Source organism: Pristiophorus japonicus, chromosome 7 (assembly GCF_044704955.1).
Source record: "Pristiophorus japonicus isolate sPriJap1 chromosome 7, sPriJap1.hap1, whole genome shotgun sequence".
In the NCBI taxonomy this organism is placed as follows: domain Eukaryota; kingdom Metazoa; phylum Chordata; class Chondrichthyes; family Pristiophoridae; genus Pristiophorus; species Pristiophorus japonicus.
The window spans coordinates 157974405-157999462 of NC_091983.1; the positions used below are offsets into that span (position 1 = coordinate 157974405).

Sequence of the window (25058 nt, forward strand, 5' to 3'; positions counted from 1 at the left end):
CACATCCACTGGTTCGCCCTTGTCCACTCTACTAGTTACATCCTCAAAGAATTCCAGAAGATTTGCCTCCACTACCTCACCAATCTCCCCATTATTTTAGGCGTGAGCTGAAACGGTGTTTTTCAGCAAGTTATTCCACCATGGGCAATGGTTCATAATCAATCTGGATGCTGTCCTAATCTGATGCCCACATTCCAGCCGGGGTTACTAGACAGTGAGCAGGAGCAGAAACATTAGTGGTTGTCCATTTTATTCCCCTTCTGTGCTGCAATCTTCTTTGCCACTGTGAAACTAGAAGTAAGAAGGTGTGGGAGCAGCTCAGAATGGCTCTCAAATTTTGTTCCAAACTTTGAAGTATGTGGCTTCTGCTCAGTGGCTTCCCAGTGTATGTTATAGTTGCAAACCATACTTCTTAAAAAATGTTCGTCTACTTAAGGGAAAAGGGAAGAGAGTGATACGGGGGCAGGGTGGGAAGGCATAACTATGCTGGGAGGAGGCTTGTGTCGAGTAAAAACACCGGCATAAACCAGTTGGGCCGAATGAGCTGTTTCTGTGCTGAAGATTCTTAATAGTTATACATAATTCTTCGCCCAGTTTTAACCTGGGACTGGAATGCAGCAGGCAGAGGCTGGAGGAGCACAGCAGTGCCTATGATGGGGCCAACATGAAGCCCGGGCAATTTTTACTCCTGAACCTTATTTAAATCTCCCAACGTTGTCGCTCGCCTCAAGCCAGTGGGGATGACATGGCCGGTGGGCAGAAGTAGTGTCCGACCGCCATTTTAACCCTCTGTTCCCACCAGGCGGGCAGGGTTAAAGTTGGAGCAAACGTCTTAAAATATGTTTAAAATTGAAATAACAAATGGTGAAAAGTGAGTTTTTGGCTAGTTATTAAATACACCATTAATCCTCTAAAGCAAAGAACAAAAAACTGCTGCCAATAAATGTTAAGGTTAATTTAGTCCAAAGGCAGCAGTTGCTGGGTAAACAGAATCTTCAGGTGTTGCGATCGAACATAACAGCCACTGAAATAGTGCCAGAAAAATATATATTTGGGCTATTAAAGTTTCAACATTAAACGTTTTTCTGCATAATACAGAAACATACTGAAAAGGGGATAGTCAGCTCAGCTAAAGGCTTCACTTGCTAGCAGCAGATCAGATTATTTCTCCCCTTGTGGTTTTTTGCACGCCAAGAATGAGCCTCATTTTACAAATACTCACTTTGCATTCATTACACTTGTAAAAAAAAGTGATTTATATTTCTTTGCAGGTAAAGAACAATGGCTATTGGCATTTCCACCAAGTTTATCTTCAATTATTGTGCTACAAACAAAATAATCCCATCGTGAAGGCAAAGACTTACTAAAGTACGGTTCCAGAGGTGTCACGAGCCCTCCACTACCTCACCAATCTCCCCATTATTTTAGGTGTGAGCTGAGACGGTGTGTTTCAGCAAGTTATTCCACCATGGGCAATAGTTCACAATCAATCTGGATACTGTCCTAATCTGATGCCCACATTCCAGCAGGGGTTACTGGACAGTGAACAGGAGCAGAAACATTAGTGGTTTTCCATTTTATTCCCCTTTCCCTTGGGATACTTAGGGATTGTACTACCCCTACTACAATGTCATCTGAGACTAGCTAATTCAGCTCAGAACAGGGATCTCCCTGGTCTGTATGGCTCATGGTGCATTTACGCACTGAGCCATCAGGGAAACTAAACAACCTATCTTGTGCAATGACCCAATGCAAATATTAGCACTGATGAATGAATACAGTCCCCATTGCTTACAGCAGGCATGTTGATGTTTAAGCGATTTGCCCGTATAGGCAGTGGATGGTAGAACAAGTAGCGGGAATTCATCAAGCAGCTGTGTGACTAACTGCACCTGTCCTCTGTCTGTAACAACTGGGAAAATAGTGAAGAAATGTCTGGATGTGCAATTCCCAAACCACAATTCCATGTTCTACCCATTTTTTCTAATGAAGAGCCACAGTTCCAGTCAATCACTTGCTGAGCGACCATTTTCAGGAATACAGGGACCAAGGCGTATGTTTGCAATTTCCCTGCTCCTGACTTCAATCGTGCAACTGTAGGACTAAAAGTACTGTTAAGTTTCTACTTATTACAGCTATTTCACTGCATGGAAGCTCATGGAAATGACCTTTTATCCAACCGAATGGGAGAGGACTGAAGTGGCAGAGCAAGAAAAGAAAGCAATATGACACAATGGGCCAGATTTTCGAGAGCTCTGCGACCGGGTTTTTGCCGCTGTACTGTTTCTGTCAGAGTGCAGCGTAAGGCGAGTGATGACTCTGATTCTCCAGCTAGCTTCAACACTACACCAAGAAATATGGCTAAAGGTCAAAGCTTCAGAATCCAAATCCTTTAATAAATGCAGTGTAAAACTGTTGGCAAAGAATAAAAACAGATCTAGAATTCTTGAAATACAACAAGAACAATTGAATAAAACAGCAATAAAGAGAAGTTACTTATCTCTTACTGTACATCAAAGATAAAATACAATAATTGCAGAATGATTGGAGAAGGAGAAGTTACTTACTTAACTTCACTTCTAGGAAGGTTCACAAATGCAGAAGATCTGTTGCTGATTAACAAAAGTTAAAGATAGTTCTAGCTAAAATAGATGCTGCTCCATACTGCTGGCTTTGTTTCTCTTTCTCATTCTCTTTCTGGCTGTCTGTGTCTAATCGGAAAACACCACCTAGTGGTGGGAAAATGGTAAGACAGCATACGGTGGCTCCAATCAGTCAAGAAGCACACAATCCATCACACACCCCATCAAAAAATAACAAGGATTGACATTTTTACGAGTTAGAGTTCAGTTCCTCTTAGTTCGTGGGATGGCTTTGAGGTGGGCATCATCTGTATGAGTACAAGTTCAGTCTCGGGTAGCTGCGACGCGCGCTATCGCTGCAGACCATACCATCCACCTTTCGTATCCTTCCATCATCGGTGGGGTGGGACTTGGATGCACATGCAAGTGGCCAGTCGTTCCGGGGAAGTATTTCCTGCCGGAGGAGAATGAAATCCCCAACAGAGGCGTCTCGTTTGTCTTGTGTCAAGGTTGCCAGCTCTGCAGGTTCTTCTTCCGCCATCGAATCCTGAGTTGTTCTGCAGTTAGTTGGGCCCATCGCCGTTGTCGTCGTCCATACAGATCCGGTTGCACGAAGTTGCCAGCTGGTACGTGGAGGGGCTGAGTTTTTGGAGCCATGAGCAAGGCGGGAGTGAGTGTCTGAGGTTCATTGTTGAGGCGTGGAGGGAACTCTGAGTTTCTCTCCAAGTTAAGGTGAGCACCTTCTGTCATGATCTTAACTGAGTGTTGGTGTCGGATGGACATGGCCTTCGGTGACTGAAGGATAGTATGGTTGATGGAGGAATGGATTTTCTCATTTGCCCCGCTTGGGCACTGTACAGAAACTGTACAGCCTAGGTTCCTCTCCGCCCGTTGTGAGACTCCCTGATCTTGAGGGGCTCAGGGCAGTTTTTTCCAATGAGGAGGATGATGAGTGCATCGTCTCTCAGCTCAGGTATCCTTTTCGCCACTGACCTGAGGTGGAAGAACTTCTCGTAGAAATCAGGACATGGGATCTCGCTCTGTCTCCAGGGATGTGTGCATTCCCGAGGATGGTAGGCAGCTGTTCGGTCTTTCCATCTGCTGCTTCAACAACCAGACCGCTTGATCATCTCCCATCCACCGTGATTAAGTCTCCACTGCACGTGGAAAGCTTGTAGGAAAAAACTAGGCCTAGGAGGTTTAGAGCGTCGAAGATTTCGGGGTCCCCAAAACAGGCATTAGATTGGTCGCCCAGCACCACGTAGCCAAGGATTCGTTTCGCGGAATGATCGCTGTGGTAGATTCAGCATAGATCTCACAACAAGATCATGCGGAAGGGCAAGCCAGGTATCTGGTGCACTTTGTGTTGGCCTGTATGACCTGTGGCTCGTTTATTGGCCTCTTGTGGCGAGTCTCCCTGCCGTGGGTCTCCCCGCCGTGGGTGTCCCTGCCATTCTGTCTTGGCATCGCATGCATGAAGGAGGCATGCTCTGTGCCTTGGCATTTCTTGCAATGCATCTTGCATTCTGTGGTGGTCGTCACACCTGAAACACAGGCTGTTGGCTTTGCAGAATTCTCTTCATTCTTGAACTGGCTTTCAGTTGAAAGCGATGGAATCCGATAGATGATAAGAACATAAGAACATAACAAATAGGAACAGGAGTAGGCCATACGGCCCCTCGAGCCTGCTCCAAATAAGATCATGGCTGATCTGATCATGGACTCAGCTCTGCTTCCCCGCCTGCTCCCCATAACCCCTGATCCCCTCATTCCTCAAGAAACTGTCTATTTCTGTCTTAAATTTATTCAATGTCCCAGCTTCCACAGCTCTCCGAGGCAGCAAATTCCACAGATTTACAACCCACTGAGAGAAGAAATTCCTCCTCATCTCTGTTTTAAATGGGCGGCCCCTTATTCTAAGATCATGCCCTCCAGTTCTAGTCTCCCCCATCAGTGGAAACATCCTCTCTGCATCCACCTTGTCAAGCCCCCTGACATGTCCTTACTATACAGTATAAATGCATACAAGGCCCATACTTGAGAGAAGGTCACTCTGTGACCAGTTACCTTTATTACCATGACCTCAAGTAATGAAGGTGGGTGGAGCTTCCCCTTTTATACCTGAAAGTCCAGGTTAGGAGTGTCTCCCACAAGTTGACCCCTTGTGGTCAATGTTCACAAGGTGCACAACTTAGATCAGTTTATACATGGGTTACAATGATAGTTGAATACATGACCATCACCTCCCCCCCAAAGTTATTGGGATCACAGGTTAAGTCTCTCTGGTGGTTTACGCTCCTTTGTAGAGCACCTGAGTTGGGACTCCAGTTGGTGTGCGCTGACCTGAGTGTCTGCTGTTTGCGGTGCCTCAGGCCTGTCCGGACTGCCCACAGTGACTGGGCTCTCCTCCACTTAGTTCCGGTGTTTGGTCACCTGTGATGGAGTAAACTCTATGCTGTGTTCTTCCTCTGCTTCTTCCATGGGGTTGCTGGATCTCCTTTTAGTTTGATCCATGTGTTTGCAGCAGATTTGTCCATTGGTAAGTTTAACTACCAAAACCCTATTCCCCTCTTTGGCAATCACAGTGCCTGCAAGCCATTTGGGCCCTGCAGCGTAATTAAGGACATAAACAGGGTAATTGACATCAATACATTGCGCCCTCGCATTCCTGTCATGGTAGTCACATTGTGACTGATGCCTGCTCTCAACAATTTCTTTCAAAGTGGGGTGTATAAGCGATAACGTGGTTTTGAGCATCCTTTTCATTAGCAGCTCTGCGGTTGTGACCCCTGTGAGCGAGTGTGGACGGGATCTATCGGCCAACAGGAGGCGTGATAAGCGGCTTTGTAGGGAACCCCCTTGGATTCTGAACATCCCCTGTTTGATTATCTGCACTGCTCGTTCCGCCTGGCCGTTTGAGGCCGGCTTGAACAGTGCCGTTCTGACATGGTTGATTCCATTGCCTGCCATGAAGTCCTGGAATTTAGTGCTTGTGAAGCACGGGCCATTGTCGCTGACCAAGACATCCAGTAGACCATGGGCGGCGAACATTGCCCATAGGCTTTCTACCGTGGCAGAGGATGTGCTTGAATTTAAAATGGCACACTCAATCCATTTGGAGTAGGCGTCTACTACAACCAAAAACATTTTTCCCATGAAAGGACCTGCGTAGTCCACATGGATGCGTGACCATGGCTTGGCGGGCCAGGAGCTAAGGGGGGCTTCCCTGGGTGCGTTGCCCCGCTGAGCACATGTGTTGCACCTGCAAACACAAAGTTCCAGGTCTGCATCTATCCCTGGCAACCAAACGTGTGACCTGGCAATTGCCTTCATCATGACAATGCCCGGGTGCTCATTGTGAAGTTATCTGATAAACACCTCTCTGCCCATCTGGGGCATGACTACTCGGTTTCCCCACAATAGGCAATCAGCCCGAATCGAGAGTTCATCCTTGCGCCTATGAAACAGTTTAAATTCCTCAGGGCATGCCCCATACGTGGCTGCCCAGTCCCCATTCAGGACACATTTCTTAACTAAAGACAGTAGCGGGTCTTTATTTGTTCAGACTTTAATCTGACTGGATGTCACAGGTGAGCCTTCGCTTTCAAAAGCTTCAACAGCCATGACCATCTCAGCATCATGCTCAGTTGCCCCCTCAGTGGTGGCTTGTGGGAGCCTGCTGAGTGCATCGGCGCAGTTTTCAGTGCCCGGTCTGTGCCGAATTGTGTACTCATAGGCGGCTAACGTGAGTGCCCACTTCTGTATGTGGGCCGATGAATTCGCATTTATGGCCTTGTTGTCAGCCAAAAGTAACGTTAAGGGTTTGTGATCTGTCTCCAGCTCAAATTTCCTGCCAAACAGGTACTGGTGCATTTTTTTTACTGTATATACACATGCTAGCGCTTCCCTTTCTACCATCCTGTAGCCCCTTTCTGCCTGGGACAGACTTCTGGAAGCATAAGCTACCGGCTGTAACTGACTATTGGCATTCACATGCTGCAACACACACCCGACCCCATAGGACGACGCATCACACGTTAAAACAAGTTTCTTACACGGGTCATATAACGTTAACAGTTTGTTGGAGCATAACAAATTGCGTGCTCTATTAAAAGCTCTTTCCTGGCAGTTCCCCCAGACCCAATCGCGACCTTTGCATAGGAGCACATGTGGCGGCTCTAACAGCATGCTCAATTTGGGAAGAATGTTACCAAAATAGTTCAGGAGCCCCAGGAACGAACGCAGCTCCAGCGTGTTACAGGGTCTCAGTGCTCTCTGGATCACTTCCGATTTGGACACAGTAGGTCTGATCCCGTCTGCTGCTACCCTCCTCCCCAGGAATTTTACCTCTGGAGCTAAGAAGACGCACTTCGCCTTTTTCAGTCGCAGCCCTACCCGGTTCAGTCTGTGTAGCACCTCCTCCAGGTTGTGGAGGTGTTCTTCAGTATCGCGACCCGTGATGAGGATGTCGTCTTGAAAAACCACCGTCCTTGGAATCGACTTGAGGAGGCGTTCCATATTTCGCTGAAAGATCGCGGTGGCCGAACGAATCCCGAACGGACATCTGTTATACTCAAACAACCCCTTGTGTGTCATGATGGTGGTCAGCTTCTTCGACTCACTCACCAGCTCCTGGGTCATGTAAGCTGAGGTCAGTTCCAATGTTGAAAAAAGTTTGCCACCGGATATCGTCGCAAAGAGATCCTCCGCTCTCGGTAGCGGGTACTGGTCTTGGAGTGACACCCGAGTGATGGTGGCCTTGTAATCGGTACATATCCTGACCGACCCATCCGCCTTGAGCATCGGCACGATTGGGCTCGCCCAGTCACTGAATTCGACTGGTGAGATGATGCCTTCCCTCAGCAGGCGATCCCATTCACATTCTATCTTTTCCCGCATCATGTACGGCACTGCTCTGGCCTTGTGGTGTACTGGCCTGGTGTCCGGGTTTATGTGAATCACTACCTTGGCTACTACTACGGAAGTGCCGATGCCGGGTTGAAATAATGAGTCAAATTTGTCCAGGACCTGTGAGCATGATATTCGCTCCACAGAAGAAATTGCATTGACATCGCCACATTTCCAGTTCGTGACAGCAAGCCAACTCTTGCCCAGTAGAGCGGGACCGTCCCCCGGGACAATCCAGAGTGGCAACCTGTTCTCCGAATATTTGTGGGTCACGACTACCGTGGCACTGCCTAGCACCAGAATCATCTCCTTTGTATATGCCCGTAGCTGTGCATCAATTGGCAATAATTTTGGCCTCCTGGCCTTGGACACCCACAACCTTTTGAACTGTTTGATACTCATCAGGGACTGGCTGGCCCCCATGTCTAGCTCCATTAATACTGGGATGCCATTGAGGAGCACTTTCATCATTATCGGTGGCGTCCTGGTATATGAACTGTATATGTGCTCTACATGAACTCGCTGAACTTCAGCTTCCAGCGATTTCCCCCAGCATTCATTTGACCTCGTAGGGCTTACATCGGGCCCGTCCTCCTCATACATCAACCTGGCTGCAGGCTTCCTGCACATATGCGCCAAGTGACATCTGATGTTGCAGTTTCTGCAGGTATATTGCTGATACCTGCAAGCTCTGGCTGGGTGTTTGCCTCCACACCTCCAGCATGAGCTGGAGGCCCCGTTGTTGGATACAAAAGGTCCATTACCAGTCGCTCGTCTCTGACTGTCTCTGTAACTGTCCTTAATCGTACCATTAACAGGTGTTGATGGATCCATTACTGGCCGCATTGTCCATTACGATGGCATGAATTGCTGTTCAGCGAGCCATTGTCTCTGTTGAATTTCCCCTTTGGGTTCGACTACATGCTGAGGCATGTCCGATTGCCCTTGTCTGCCGAGAGAACTTTGTGCCACGTTAACAATGTTGACTCCCTGGTCGTTTGCCGCATTTGAGCCAAGATTTTTGTCATACATCATTCTGGTCTCTTCTTTCCATGAGATAAATGTCTGGGCTATCAGAGCCGCCGCTTCCAAGGTCAAGTCTTTGGTCTCAATCAGTTTCCTGAAAACCCCAGCATGCCCGATGCCCTCAATAAAAATTCTCACAACATCTCGCTCTGCATGCATCTGGGAACTTACATAGGCTCGTCAGTCGCCGGAGATCTGCCACGAAGTCTGGAACACTTTGCCCTTCTTGCCGCGGTGCGTGTAAAACCGGTGTCTCGCCATGTGCATGTTGCTCGCCGGTTTAAGGTGTTCCCCGATCAACTTACTGAGCTCTTTGAACATCTTGTCCACCGGCTTCTCTGGTGCTAGAAGGTCCTTCATCAGTGAGTACGTTCTGGATCCACAAACCGTCAGGAGATGAGCCCTGCATTTGTCGGACGAATCCTGTCCCAACCATTCCTTAGTGACAAAACTTTGCTGTAGTCTCTCAATAAAGTCGTCCCAATCATCACCAACACAGTACCTCTCTTCTGTGCTGCTAGTGGCCGTGCTCGGGTGGTTTAAATCCCAGTTTCTCGTCGCCAATGATATGTCCTTACAATACAATATAAATGCACATGAGGCCCATACTTGAGAGAAGTCACTCTGTGACCAGTTACCTTTATTACCAAGATCTCAAGTGATGAAGGTGGGTGGAGCTTCCCCTTTTATACCTGAAAGTCCAGGTTCGGAGTGTCTCCCACAAGTTGACCCCTTGTGGTCAATGTTCTCAAGGTGTACAACTTAGGTCAGCTTATACATGGGTTACAATGATAGTTGAATACACGATACCCCCTCATAATTTTATACGTTTCGATAAGATCACCTCTCATTCTTCTGAACTCCAATGAGTAGAGGCCCAACCTATTCAACCTTTCCTCATAAGTCAACCCCCTCATCCCCGGAATCAACCTAGTGAACCTTCTCTGAACTGCCTCCAAAGCAAGTATAGCCTTTCGTAAATATGTAAAACAAAACTGCATGCAGTATTCCAGGTGTGACTTCACCAATACCTTGTATAGCTGTAGCAAGACTTCCCTGCTTTTATACTCCATCTCCTTTGCAATAAAGGCCAAGATACCATTGACCTTCCTGATCACTTGCTGTACCTGCATACTATCTTTTTGTGTTTTATGCACAAGTATCCCCAGGTCCCGCTGTACTGCGGCACTTTGCAATCTTTCTCCATTTAAATAATAACTGGCTCTTTGATTTTTTTCTGCCAAAATGCATAACCTCACACTTTCCAACATTATACTCCATCTGCCAAATTTTTGCCCACTCACTTAGCCTGTCTATGTCCTTTTGCAGATTTTTTGTGTCCTCCTTACACATTGCTTTTCCTCCCATCTTTGTAACGTCAGCAAACTTGGCTACGTTACACTCAGTCCCTTCTTCCAAGTCGTTAGATTGTAAATAGTTGCGGTCCCAGCACTGATCCCTGCGGCACCCCATTAGTTGCAGGTTGCCAACCAGAGAATGAACATGTTATCCCTACTCTCTGTTTTCTGTTAGTTAGCCAATCCTCTATCTATGCTAATATATTACCCCCAACCCCGTGAACTTTTATCTTGTGCAGTATCCTTTTATGTGGCACCTTGTTAAATGCCTTCTGGAAGTCCAAATACACCACATCCACTGGTTGCCCTTTATCCACCCTGTTTGTAACATCCTCAAAGAACTCCAGCAAATTTGTCAAACATGACTTTCCCTCCATAAATCCATGCTGACTCTGCCTGACCGAATTTTGCTTATCCAAATGTCCTGCTACTGCTTCTTTAATAATGGACTCCAACATTTTCCCAACCATACATGTTAGGCTAACTGGTCTATAGTTTCCTGCTTTTTGTCTGCCTCCTTTTTTAAATAGGGGCATTACATTTGCAGTTTTCCAATCTGATGGAACCTCCCCAGAATCCTGAGAATTTTGGTAAATTACAACCAATGCATCCACTATCCGTGCTGCTACTAGTCTTAAGACCCTAGGATGCAAGTCATCAGGTCCAGGGGATTTATCTGCCTTTAGTCCCATTATCTTACTGAGTACAAACCTCCTTAGTGATTGTGAATGTGTTAAGTTCTTCCCCCTCTATAGCCCTTTGACTATCCACTGTTAGAATATTGTTAGTGTCCTGACCGTAAAGACTGATACAAAATATTTGTTCAGAATTACTGCCATCTCCATGTTCCCCATTACTAGTTCCCCGGTCTCGTCGTCTAAGGGACCAACACTTACTTTAGCCACTCTTTTCCTTTTTATATACCTATAGAAACTCTTGCTATCTGTTTTTATATTTTGTGCTAGTTTACGTCATGGTAGAGGCATATCTCCGATGCTAGCAGCGTGGGCGCTAACTTCGTGGGTGTATATGTTGCCAAGACACGAAGGGAAGAGCTGGGGCTTCTGTTTCTTCCTGCCTTCTCTGAGGTTGGCTGACGGACCTGGCTTAATGTGTAAAGGTCGAGGTTGCTGTGCTGTCTGGCTTCGTTTTTCAGCAATTTAGCCAGCACGGCGAAAGGAGAGTAGTTGGCGTTATCGGTCTTATGCGCTTCCTGCATGCATTGCGTATGAAGGTGGGGAGTTTTTCGAGCATCGGATGAAGATAGTGGGGGTAGTTAAGCAGCCACAAGTCGGGCAAGTCGTCCAGCTGTGCTGCGATGTCTGTGCACAATTCGGCAAGTTTGAGAAATTTGTGGCCTTCGTCTGCCCTGAACTTCAGAAAGCTGTCAAGCTTTTGAAGGACGGATGTTGTAATCCTCGCCTTGTTACCAAAACTCTCTTCGAGTTCCTTCCATGCTTCCTGGTAGGCCGTTTCAGGGTCCGCAATGTACCGGTGCCGAAACCTGTCTACCCGTATCCTGACCTTCCCTTTTGTGAACATGGCAAGAAAGGTAAGCTTCTGCGTGGCTGGGGTCATGACCTGGTCTATTATGGTTTTGAATGCGTAGCGCCATGGCTGAAACATGATATGGTCCCCACCATAGACATCGGGCTCGTATGCAGGCTGGCGCTGACAAGCGGGAGCGTCGGACATGTCCTTTGTCAGGTTGAGGAATGGATCGCTCTTGTTGGCTGTCAGCTCAAGAGGACGGAGGTTGGAGTCATTCAGTGCTATGCCGCTGGCTGGTGGGACAGCTGTTGGTCCTGTTACGGCTGGCTGAAATATCGGGGCCGCTGTCCGAAGCCGGATTGCAGAGGCAGACTTAACTGATGTGTCTACGAGGTGGCGAAATTGCGAGGCATGGTTGTTTGAGGTCTGTTCTAGTGAGGTTTGGGCCCAAGGCCTCTTGCTTGGCTTGTTGCATCTCCTCTACCCTTGATTGCTGTACGGCGGGGGTTTTTCTGGCTTGAAGTATCTCGAGGTCCGCCTTAGCCTCCGCTCCTGCCATTTTCGACTCGGTCGTTTGTCTCGCTATGACCTCTTCAAAGTCTGCGTTCTTGGCAGCAGCGGCGTCGGCTCGAGCGTTAATCCAGGTAGTCTGACTTGAGGATGATATTCTTGAGCTCCTTGTCGAGTGTCCCGACCGTCTACTGATGCTCAACCGTGATTGTAGGTCCACGGTGTGGAACCGCTCCGTCATGTGGGTGAAGGCGATGTTTGTGACTTGACGGTTCTCTCGTAAGATTGATTCAGTTTGTTGGGCATCTTCCTTGAATGCTCCCGTTTTATCTAGGCAGATCCACGGTGATGCGTTCACAATAAAGAATGAAACTGAGTACTGTGTACAATAAGCAAGTGTGACCTTAGCTCTGTTAATAAGATTCCAGAGTGCAGGTACCTCGTGGGTGGCCTGCTTATCTACCGTGCTCCCAAGGGATCCCAGCATCCCTTGGGACTCCAACAGGTAGGCCCTCTGGTGGTAGTGTAATACAGGTTGCAGGAGGTTAAATACATGACATCACTGCCCCGTAAAATCAATAGTACACTTATTTACAAAGTGAGGCGATCTGGGGCATTTCACTCCCTTGTCGATCGTCTCTGTACAAATGCGGGTAATTCAAAGGTTGTGGGTGAATTGGTCAGTTCTTCACAGAGCTGCTGGGGATGGTGAGTTCGGCTTCGTGGTCAACCATGATATCAGTTGCCACTTGTGTGCGTGTGTGTTGGAGGGTCAAAATTGGTGGTGTCTTCTTCGGGTTGTTCATAGCTGTTGGTGAACTGCAATTTGATTTGGTCCAAATGTTTTCTGCACGTTAGTCCATTGGCCAATTTGACCTGAAACATCCTACTCCCCTCTTTGGCTATGACGGTGCTAGCGAGCCATTTGGGACCATGTCCATAAATGAGTACAAATACAGGGTCCTTGATCTCAATATCGCGTGACAAATTTGCGCGGTCATGGTGCACACTTTGTTGATGCCGTCTGCCCTCCACGTGATCATGGAGATCAGGGTGGACAAGAGAGAGCCTTGTTTTGAGCGCCCTTTTCATGAGCAGCTCGGCTGGGGGAACCCCGGTGAGTGAGTGGGGTCTGGTGCAGTGGCTGAGCAGCACTCGGGATAGTCGGGTCTGCAGGGAGCCTTCCGACATGCATTTCAAGCTTTGCTTGATGGTCTGAACTGCCCGTTCTGCCTGGCCATTGGATGCGGGTTTGAACGGGCAGTTGTGACGTGCTTGATCCCATTGCGGGTCATGAATTCCTTGAATACAGCACTGGTGAAACATGCCCCATTGTCGATGATTAGGACATCAGGCAGGCCGTGCGTGGCAAACATGGCTCGTAGGCTTTCAATAGTGGCCATGGACGTGCTTACAGACATTATTGCACATTCAATCCATTTTGAGTAAGCATCCACAACAACCAAGAACATTTTGCCTAGAAATGGGCCTGCATAGTACACGTGGATTCTCGACCACAGTTTGGAGGGCCACGACCACAAACTTAGCAGTGCCTCCCTGGGTGCATTGCTCAGCTGAGAGCAAGTGTTGCACTGTCGCACGCATGACTCTCAATCTGAGTCAGTGCAGGGCCACCACAATGCCTGGGTGGATGCTGTGCATTTCACAAATGAACATATCTCTGCCTTTCTTGGGCAAGACCACACAATTGCCCCACAACAGACAGTCCGCCTGCAGGGACATTTCATCTTTGCGCCTGTGGAACGGCTTAATTGCCTCCTGCATCTCCGCTGGGACGCTTGACCAGCTCCCATGGAGGACACAGTTTTTTACCAAGGACAGTAAAGGATCCTGGCTGGTTCAGGTCCTCATCTGGCGGGCCACAAAGGGGGACTTTTCATTTTCGAATGTATCCATTACCTTGAGCAAGTCCGCTGGCTGTGCCATTTCCACCCCGGTGGTGGGCAATGGCAGCCGACTGAGAGCATCTGCGCAGTTCTCTGTACCCGGTCTGTGGCGGATTACATAGTTGTATGCCGACAGCGTGAGTGCCCATCTTTGGATGCGGGCAGAGGCATTGGTGTTAATCCCTTTGCTCTCAGAGAACAGCGATATGAGCGGCTTGTGGTCAGTTTCAAGCTCAAACTTGAGGCCAAATAAATACTGGTGCATTTTCTTTACCCCGTAAACACATGCCAGAGCCTCTTTTTCAATCATGCTGTAGGCCCTTTCGGCTTGGACAAACTCCTGGACGCATAAGCGACCGGTTGCAAAATCCCCGATTCGTTAGCCTGTTGTAACACATACCCGACCCCGCATGACGACGCATCGCAAGCGAGCACTAATCATTTACAAGGGTTATACAAGACAAGAAGTTTGTTAGAACACAACAGATTCCTGGCTTACTTAAAGGCAGCCTCTTGTGAAATCGCCCATACCCAGTCATCTCCCTTGTGCAGTAGCGCATGTAGGGGTTCTAGCAGGGTGCTTAACCCGGGTAGGAAATTACCGAAATAGTTAAGGAGTCCCAGGAACGACCACAGCTCCGTCACGTTCTATGGTCTCAGCGTTTTCTTGATGGCCTCCAGCTTGGCGTCGGTGGGTCTGATGCCATCTGCTGCGATTCTTCTTCCCAAGAACTCGACCTCCTGCACCAGGAAAACACACTTCGAGCATTTCGACCTGAGTCTCACGTGATCCAACTGACTAAGAACTTCTTCCAGATTCTTCAAGTGCTCAATGGTGTCCCAACCTGTAACCAGTATGTCGTTCTGGAAAACCACGGTGCGAGGAACCGACTTTAGCAGGCTCTCCATGTTTCGTTGGAAGATTGCCACGGCCGACCGAATCCCGAACGGGCATCTGTTATAGATGAACAGACTTTTGTGCGTGTTGATGCAGATGAGGCCTTTCGAAGATTCCTCCAGCTCCTGCGTCATGTAGACCAAGGTCAGGGTGAACGTCTTTCCTCCAGCCAGGTCACAAATAGGTCGTCTGCCTTGGGTAGCGGGTACTGGTCCTGTAGCGAAAAACGGTTAATCGTTACTTTATAGTCCCCACAAATACTGACCGGGACGTCCTCTTTAAGTACCGGGACAATCGGACTGGCCCACTCGTTGAATTTCACTGGCGCGATGATCCCTTCTCGCTGCAGCCTGTAAATCTCAATTTCCACTTTCTCACGTATCATATATAATACCGCCCGTGTCTTGTGGTGGATGGGTCGCGTACCGGGAACCAAATGGATCTGCACTTTCGCCCCCGAGAAGCTTCCAATGCCTGGTTCAAACAACGATGGAAATCTGCTCAGAACCTGCGCACATGAGGCGTCGTCAACGGACTAAAGTGCTCGGATGTCATCCCAGTTCCAGTCGATGTTTCCCAGCCAGCTTCTGCCTAACAATGTGGGGCCATCCCCTGGCACAATCCACAACAGGAGTTTGTGTACTGCTTCATCATAGGAGACTTTGACTTCTGCACTGCTAATTACAGGGATCAGTTCCTTGGTGTAAGTCATTAGTTTGGTGTGAATGGGGCTGAGCTTGGGCCTGTGTGCCTTGTTGCCCCACAGCCTGTCGATGGCCTTTTTACTCATTATGGTCTGACTCGCCCCCGTGTCCAGTTCCTTAGATACTGGAATTCCATTCAGTTCAACTTTCAACATTATTGGTGGACATTTCGTGGTGAATGTGTGTACCCCGTACACTTCTGCCTCCTCGGTACGAGACTCCAATTCAGCCTGATTCACAGTGGATCGATCTTCCTCTGCAACGTGGTGGTTTGCGGGGTTTGTAGCTCACCTGCATATCCGCTGGAGGTGTCCCATTGTTCTGCAACCGTTGCACGCATAGTGCTTGAAGCGGCATTGATGGGGCTGATGATCACCTCCACAGCGCCAACAAGGTGTTAACTGCCTCACATTAACGATTGATGGCGGACTCTGGGTTATCTTAGGTCATGCAGCAGCATGTTCTGCCATGTATATTCCTGCTCTAAAACGACATTACTTTGTGCACAGTACTGGCCGAAACTGCTTTACGTTGCGAAATCTGTTTGGTGTTGTCACTGGTGGACATAAATGCCTGGGCTATCGTAATGGTTTTACTTAGATTCGGAGTTTCAACAATCAACAGTTTGCGAAGGATTACCTCATGGCCAATGTCCAGTACAAAAAACTCTCTCAGCATTTGTTCTAGGAATCCTCAAATTCGCAATGTCCTGCGAGGCGCCTTAGTTTGGCGACATAGCTCGCCACTTCCTGGCCCTCCGACCGTTGACACGTGTGGAACCGATATCTCACCATCAAAACGATTTCCTTAAGATTTAGGTGCTCCTGGACCAATTCTTCATAGGACTTAGCTGTTGGTTTTGCCAGAGCTAGGAGATTCTTCATGGGGCCATAGGTTGTTGCCCCACAGACAGTTAGAAGGATCGCCCTTCATTTGGCAGCGTTCTCGTCCCCTTCCAGCTCATTGGCCACAAAGTATTGGTCAAGTCTCTCCATGAACGCCTCCCAATCATCCCCTTCTGAGAACTTCTCCGGGATACCAATTGTTCTTTGCATTTTCATGCGGTTGTTCGTTACCTCGTCGCCAATTGATGCGTTCACAATAAAGGATGAAACTGAGTATTATGTACAATGAGCAAGTGTGAGCTCCTTTAATAAGATTGCAGAGTGCAGGTACCTCGTGGGTGGCCTGCTTATATACTGTGCTCCCAACGGATGCTGGGATCACTTGGGACTCCAAAGGTAGGCCCTCTGGTGGTAGTGTAATACAGATTGCAAGGGGTTAATTACATGACATACATCATTGTTGAGTGCTTTTAGGGTGGGCTGCCTCTCTCTCCATGATCGACTCGGAGGGTCTGGCTCACGGGCAAAGATCTCTTCGAGCTCTGAGCGCAGAGTTTCCTCGTGGAGGGAATTTGCATGGTCGGGAATGCCTGACATAATGATCTTCTGCCAAGTGACCTGAGCGATTACTCGGGGTAATTCGTAAGTCGTGTATCACAGTTATTTTTACTGTACTGTTTCTGTCAGAGTGCAGCATATGGTGAGCGATAACTCTGATACTCCAGCTAGCTTCAACACTTCACCAAGAAATATAGAGCTATTTCACTGCAAGGAAGCTCATGGAAATGACCTTTTATCCAACCGAATGGGAGAGGACCAAAGTGGCAGAGCAAGAAAGAAAAGCGATATGACACAATGGGCCGGATTTTGAGAACTTTGGGATCGGGTTTTTGCCGCTGTACTGTTTCTGTCCGAGTGCAGCGTAAGGTGAGTGATAACTCTGATTCTCCAGCTAGCTTCAACACTACACCAAGAAATATGGCTAAAGGTCAAAGCTTCAGAATCCAAATCCTTTAATAAATGCAGTGTAAAACTGTTGGCAAAGAATAAAGACAGATCTAGAATTCTTGTAATATAACAGGAACAATCGAATAAAACAGCAATAAAAAGAAGTTACTTATCTCTTACTGTACATCAAAGATAAAATACAATAATGCCAGAATGATTGGATAAGGAGAAGTTACTTACGTAACTGTAGTTCTAGGAAGTATCACAAATACAAAAGATCCGTTTCTGATTAACAAAAGTTAAAGATAGTTCTAGCTAAAATGGGTGCTACTTCATGCTGCTGGCTTTGTTTTTCGTTCTCTTTATCTTTCTGGCTGCCTGTGTCCAATCGGAAAACACCACCTAGTGGCGGGAAAATGATAATACAGCATACGGTGGCTCCAATCAATCAAGAAGCACCACAGTCCATCACAGCCGCGATGTTACTCTTGAAAACCTGATTGTAATGCCCAGGCGGGATGTTCGGGTACCTGTTTGCGGCAGCGCTTCCATGTACTGCTGGGGAGCGGTGCGCCGATGTGCAACAACGCGGATTGCATTTGCGACCAACTTTCAGCACTCTCCCTACCCACACGCCGCGCCCAGAATAGCGACAGGCCAAACCTGCCAGCCCTGCCAGCAGGGGTAAGTATGAAAACCTGCAAAAAAGTTAAGTTAAAGTATGGATTTTTAATTTTTTTTGCAGCGATTATTTAGTTAAGGGTCTTGGTAATGTTTTTGGAATATTTTGGAATGTTTTTGAAATATTTGGGGGAATTTTTTTTTCCACCTCCCAAGGCCTCTCTCGCAGCGCACCCGGCCCCAGACTAAAATTGCTGAAACTCACGTTTTGCGCCACGAATGCTTGTGCAATGCTCCCTTACCAACGCAGACGTAAAGGCCAAAAGTTCAGCCTAAAAATGGTAGCACAGCAAAAACGGTAAGTTTCACGTATCGCTAACATTTTCACCGAAAAACCCCAAAATCCGGCCCAATATACCCAACATAGCCTGCCTGCTTACTATGTTCTAAGCTGCAGCTTTGTAATCGACTCCTAGGGCACTGGCAAACGATTATTACCACTTGCCCGATATAGGCGACTGCCTGCGATAAGCGTGGACCGAGTAAGTGGTGGGGACTGTACTTGGAAGTTAACTGAAATATATATTTCCTTCATCCTTCTACTCCACTTTTCTGGCTGAAATGCTGGGACAGAACGGCACTTGTAATCACAGAACTGTAAGAAAGCAGTGCTGGAGATGACTGAGTTGAGAAGCCCATCTACATTTTAAATACTGAAGTAAATTCTTGAGGCTTGCAGCCTAGTACCAATATGTTGCAGATGCAGCAATATCTGTAATGCTGAGCTGAGCCCAGAAAAGCATTTTTTTAAATTACCTAAATTTACCATTGGTGCACTCCCTATGCCTCATCAATGTAAAGCTGCATGTTCCTATACTGTCCACAACTACCAAATACAGATATCTTGTGCAGCTGTTAATGGGCACTGAAATATGACACTTTGTTGGTGTGGCACTAAATGGCATTAGTGCCACAATCCAGAGTGTGCGCTTTCCATCAGCAACACACTGGTATGTACTAGCAAAAGGTCCGCGGTTATTGACCTCAATCTCTAACCTTCCAAGCCAGTCCTGTCTTGTGTGAACTCCTAGTGGTGGCAATGGCAAACTGCAGCCACAGTTCACCCAGCAGCTCCAGCCCTCCGTGGGTGTTAAGGATTACGGAACCAAGGCGGGTAGATGAGTTAAGATACAGATCAGCCACAATCTAATTAAATGTCGGAAGAGGCTCAAGGGGCTGAAACCATTCACCAATTCCCTAATCCATAAAAGCAAATGTGAAGATACAGGTGCAACTTCCCGAATCCGCAACTCCGAAAACCGAACATTTTTGAGGCACCGAGATGGCGACATCAGGCAGCAAGGTACGAGGAAACTGGTAAAAATCACAGCGCCGGGGAATTGGCGGACAGCGAGGAGTGAAGGATCGGCGAGTGGAGGATCAGTGGGAATTGGCGAGGAGTGGAGGAGCGGCGGGAATCGGCAAGGAGTGGAAGAACGGCGGGAATCGGCGAGCTGCGAGGTCCGAAATCCGGCAAAACCCGAAATCCGGCATGGATTCGGTCGAGGATTATGGATTCCAGACGATTGATTTTCTTGTTTGAAATCCAGAAAAACCCAAAAACTGGCACACACTCGGACCTGAGGATTCTGGATTTCGGACGTTGTACCTGTATTCTGAAATAGTCAAAACATCATTATAATCTCTCAATGATTTTTTCCAGGTCACCACTGAATTGTCACAGAGGAATTGTCTCAGACTCTGACAATAAAAACCTCAGATTAAAAAGAGCTTTTTTAGGTGCCTTGTTAAGTTTCAAGTCATGATCTTGTGAAACCTCGCATACTTTTAATAAAATAGTGTTACCAGTCTAACTATGCAACAGTTTTCCCAAAGGTACCAAGGCTGTAGTGTTTTGAAATAGCTGAAAGAAACAATGCCATGTTTAATGAAACATTCATCATCCAGTGTAAAATTAGGATCACGATAAGTTCTTATAAAATGGTATGATTCACCTTTTTACAGAGCTAGAGTGTGAAATCAATCAGAAAATAGCCATTTATGCAGCTTTGATACCGTACTGTAAACTGAACTGGTCAGAATATTCAAACTCAATTTTATCATCCATAACAATATTATAGCAGAGGACAGCATTTCAGTATGCTCATCAAAATGATTTGCGTTTGTCACTTCCCTTAAAATAAAGCAATTCCAACATGTCTTGAAAAAGGAAAGGTTTACAGAGGAAATCGATATTAAGGGCCTATATGGTTTGACTCCTGAGCAAACCTTGTTCGCACCTGTAACAGTTTGTGACAGTGTAAGGGTTAGCTAATAGGCTCTGTGACATTATGGTACCTGGATGTTTTGTCCCCAACGTTCCAATGTCTCTGTTATCTTCACTGTAACCGGCTCTGGCTGTCGAAACACCTCACACTCTATCACTGCCTTCATCGCCATGGAGACATTGCAGGAGCCATTATAGATGAGAACTTCATCTTTTTCTACTTTAGGGCTGAAATGAGAGGGGAGGTTAAATGGGGTGCCATCAATCTTAATGAAATGCAATTATTGTTGCACTTATTAATCATCACAAGCCATTTGCTCGTGGCTACTCCAAGATGCAATTTGTCAAACTTTGTAAATTTCTCTAATTTCATGCCTTTTTTTTCTCTCTACTTCAGATTGTTATTTTTTGTTGGAGCTTACCTGAGGAAGAGGCCGGCGATGATTGCTCGAGATGAAACGGCAGCTATGCTAATGTTCTCTGTTGAAGCGCAGATGGCATAATCGCAGGCAGACATGAAGGCCCCCGGTAACGTAGACGCCTGAGTGCCCGCTCGAATTGCGATATCACACAGTATGTACGGGGCGCTGGTAGCATTGCAGCTGTTGTCCTCAGACGCCGCCAGACTACACAGAGTTACCAACGATGCTGACATAAAGGCAAAATATTGCAGTTACCACTTTTTAATACCAAGTAACATCGTCACAAAAGTTGCTCTTGAAGGAAATCACTTTGAAGAGAAATTGTTCCTATGAAAATTTTGTATTTCCACTAGTATATATGATCCAACAACCTTTTTCTTTAAACAGGACAAAGATTATAGTTAACTACAAGGAAAAGCTCTTAAAGTCAAATCACCAGCATACCTGATCATGCACAGTTTTCACCTGTATGTCTGGCAGAATTCTTTATTATGATGGAGTGTGACACAGTTAATTCAAAGACCATGGTCCTGAACTTAAGGAAAGGTAACTTCGATGGTATGAGACATTAATTGGCTAGGATAGACTGGCGAATGATACTTGAAGGGTTGATGGTGGATAGGCAATGGCAAACATTTAAAGATCACATGGATGAACTTCAACAATTGTACATCCCTGTCTGGAGTAAAAATAAAACAGGGAAAGTGGCTCAACCGTGGCTAACAAGGGAAATTAAGGATAGTGTTAAATTCAAGGAAGGGGCAAACAAATTTGCCAGAAACAGCAGCAAACCTGAGGACTGGGAGAAATTTAGAATTCAGCAGAGGAGGACAAAGGGTTTAATTAGGAGGGGGAAAATAGATTATGAGAGGAAGCTTGCTGGGAATATAAAAACTGACTGCAAAAGCTTCTATAGATATGTGAAGAGAAAAAGATTAGTGAAGACAAACGTAGGTCCCTTGCAGTCAGAATCAGGTAAATTTATAATGGGGAACAAAGAAATGGCAGACCAGTTGAACAAATACTTTGGTTCATGAAGGAAGACACAAATAACCTTCTGGAAATACTAGGGGACCGAGGGTCTAGTGAGAAGGAGGAACTGAAGGAAATCCTTATCAGGCGGGAAATTGTGTTCGGGAAATTGATGGAATTGAAGGTCGATAAATCCCCAGGGCCTGATAGTCTGCATCCCAGAGTACTTAAGGAAGTGGCCCTTGAAATAGTGGATGCATTGGTGATCATTTTCCAACAGTCTATCGACTCTGGATCAGTTATTATGGACTGGAGGGTAGCTAATGTAACACCACTTTTTAAAAAAGGAGGGAGAGAAAACGGGTAATTATAGACCGGTTAGTCTGACATCAGTAGTGGGGAAAATGTTGTAATCAATTATTAAAGATGAAATAGCAGCACATTTAGAAAGTAGTGACAAGATCGGACCAAGTCAGCATGGATTTATGAAAGGGAAATCATGCTTGACAAATCTTCTAGAATTTTTTGAGGATGTAACTAGTAGAGTGGACAAGGGAGAACCAGTGGATGTGGTGTATTTGGACTTTCAAAAGGCTTTTGACTAGGTCCCACACAAGAGATTGGTGAGCAAATTTAAAGCACATGGTATTGGGGGTAATGTACTGACGTGGATAGAGAACTGGTTGGCAGACAGGAAGCAGAGATTCGGGATAAACGGATCCTTTTCAGAATGGCAGGCAGTGACTAGTGGAGTGCCGCAGGGCTCAGTGCTGGGACCCCAGCTATTTACAATATACATTAATGATTTAGATGAAGGAATTGAGTGTAATATCTCCAAGTTTGCAGATGACACTAAGCTAGGTGGCGTTGTGAGCTGTGAGGAGGATATTTTAAGAGGCTGCAGAGTGACTTGGACAGGTTAGGTGAGTGGGCAAATGCATGGCAGATGCAGTATAATGTGGATAAATGTGAGGTTATCCACTTTGGTGGCAAAAACACGAAGGCAGAATATTATCTGAATGGCGGCAGATTAGGAAAAAAGGAGGTGCAACGAGACCTTGGTGTCATGGTTCATCAGTCATTGAAAGTGGGCATGCAGGTACAGCAGGCGGTGAAGAAGAAAAATGGTATGTTGGCCTTCATAGCTAGGGGATTTGAGTATAGGAGCAGGGAGATCTTACTGCAGTTGTACAGGGCCTTGGTGAGGCCTCAGCTGGAATATTGTGTTCAGTTTTGGTTTCCTAATCTGAGGAAGGACGTTCTTGCTATTGAGGGAGCACAGCGAAGGTTCACCAGACTGATTCCCGGGATGGCAGGACTGACTGGATTGACTGGGCCTGTATTCACTGGAGTTTAGAAGGATGGGAGAGGATCTCATAGAAACATATAAATTGCCGACGGGGCTGGACAGGTTAGATGCAGGAAGAATGTTCCCGATGTTGGGGAAGTCCAGAACCAGGGGACATAGTCTAAGGATAAGGGGTAAGCCATTTAGGACTGAGATGAGGAGAAACTTCTTCACTCAGAGAGTTGTTCACCTGTGAAATTCTCTACAGCAGAGAGTTGTTGATGCCAGTTCGTTGGATATATTCAAGAGAGAGTTAGATATGGCCCTTACGGCTAAAGGGATCAAGGGGTATGGAGAGAAAACAGGAAAGGGGTACTGAGATGAATGGATCAGCCATGATCTTATTGAATGGTGGTGCAGGCTGGAAGGGCCTAATGGCCTACTCCTGCACCTATTTTCTATGTTTCTATGTTTCTATGTCGGACGTTACCACCTCACCATGATAGGATTATTACTTTAAGCTTGACTCTGTAAACTTAGGCCAGAATATGTGCCAAAAGGCTGCTCTTGATTGGAATTTAGAAGCAATTATTTAGCCTTAACAGAGCGGGCATCATTTTAACTTAACCCGCCCGGGTTAAGGGTAACGAGACAACAGAAAGTAGAGTGGGATGTGGTGTATAATGGGCGTATAATGGGCAGCTCATCTGACATTGCCTATTTTACACCATCACTGAGAGAAAAATTACCCCCAGAGTGTCTGAAACAAATCTGTTCCCACTTGAGGAAGTTTCTCTTCAAAGTATATTATTGAATTGTGCTTTTGGGAACCATATTTGATTTCATAATTCTGTTAAATGTTAACAACAGCCTCAACTTTCACTGCTACAAATAGTATTCTTATTATGGTGTCCGTACTAATGCAAAGGGTCTGAGTTCTACAATGGTGGTTGACTGTGAGCTGACCTGTAATGTGACATTTTTTCCCAGTAATCAACCCACAATTACCATCCAATAAACATGAAGTGATTACGCCACAATCAATAATCCTTCAGTATTGGTGTCATCAGCCATCAATGACATATTAAATGACAGAATCAAGAATTATTTTGTGCAAGTTCTTTTGTATTCAATAAAGTGATCAAAAAGTGGTCAATTAAGTTTTTTTTTACTGTTGAAAATGCAAACTGAATCACCCGTCTTTGTGTCAAATGCATTTAATACCATGGTCATTACAGCTACAAGAGCAACCAATCTGATTGGGTCATCCATCACTTAACACCACAATGTCAACTTGTTCTGATTTTATCAGCTTTTTGCTGCAGTTCTTTTAAAAAAAATCTATGATAGAAAAATGACATCAAAGACTTTCTCATTAAAGGCCATTGCGTCATTCCACCAAACAGCTTTTGGGCATTTGCTGAGTGTCTGAATTAGCCTGGAAATAATAACACAAATATAATGTCGCACATTAGCAATACAAACTCTGGCAGCCAGCCGGCAGCTCTAAACAAACTCAGAGAATGAAAGATGGATGAATCACTACGGGATTCATCAAGGAGATATTTTGGAAGAACCCAGCCAGTGCTAATTGTAAGTTGATGAGTTTGGGAGAAAGGAACAAAGGAGTTCCTTCACAAAATCCATCCTGGAAGCAACGGTCATTGACTTTCTGTATTCTCCCAAATTATGACATTCTGGCCATGTGAATACAGAATATGAGGACATCACATTGAAAGAGTCTGCAAAGTATACATTTTTGCTTACATGCAAAAACATAGATCAATCTCCAACCCTCAAAGTGGAATTCATACTAATGCTACATCTCCAGTCAGGGCTAGAAATTCGGCTCGGTAGCGCCTGATTTTTCGACGCTACATGTGTTGTTTTGTGTCCAAAATGGTGTTTGTGCCATGCACGCACGCTTCTGGTGTGGGCCGCACCGGACAATCCATTTTGGTGAAGTCGTTTGCATCGACGCAGAGAGCATGCGCCTGAAGAATGCAGAATAGGCAGATCATGACATCAATCAGTGTGCAGCGTTGATTTAATGCTAGCATTGCCATTTACAACCTCACCACTGTAGCTGATGCCCTCCCTCACTGTCCCACAGCTGAACTTCTGGTCAGTAACTGGAAGGACCACCCACCAGCGTTGTTTAAAGGGATCATCACCTGCTTTCAAGTTTATTGCTGATTGATTTCTACTGGCTCTTGGTGATTTTGTAGAGGTGTTTCTTGGTTTGGTATCTTATTTGAAGTTGCTGAAGTGTCCAGGCAGGTTACTTCAAG

The 25058-nt window shown here is 46.2% G+C and overlaps 1 protein-coding gene across 1 annotated transcript in view; it reads right to left on the reverse strand.

The window, feature by feature from the left end:
* The window catches only part of LOC139266646 (fibrocystin-like), a 630313-nt gene that overhangs the window by 460106 nt on the left and 145149 nt on the right, over positions 1-25058 (reverse strand). Inside the window, 2 exon segments of the mRNA XM_070884234.1 lie at positions 20157-20313; positions 20508-20733. Of these exon segments, the coding sequence (XP_070740335.1) occupies positions 20157-20313; positions 20508-20733 (383 nt within the window).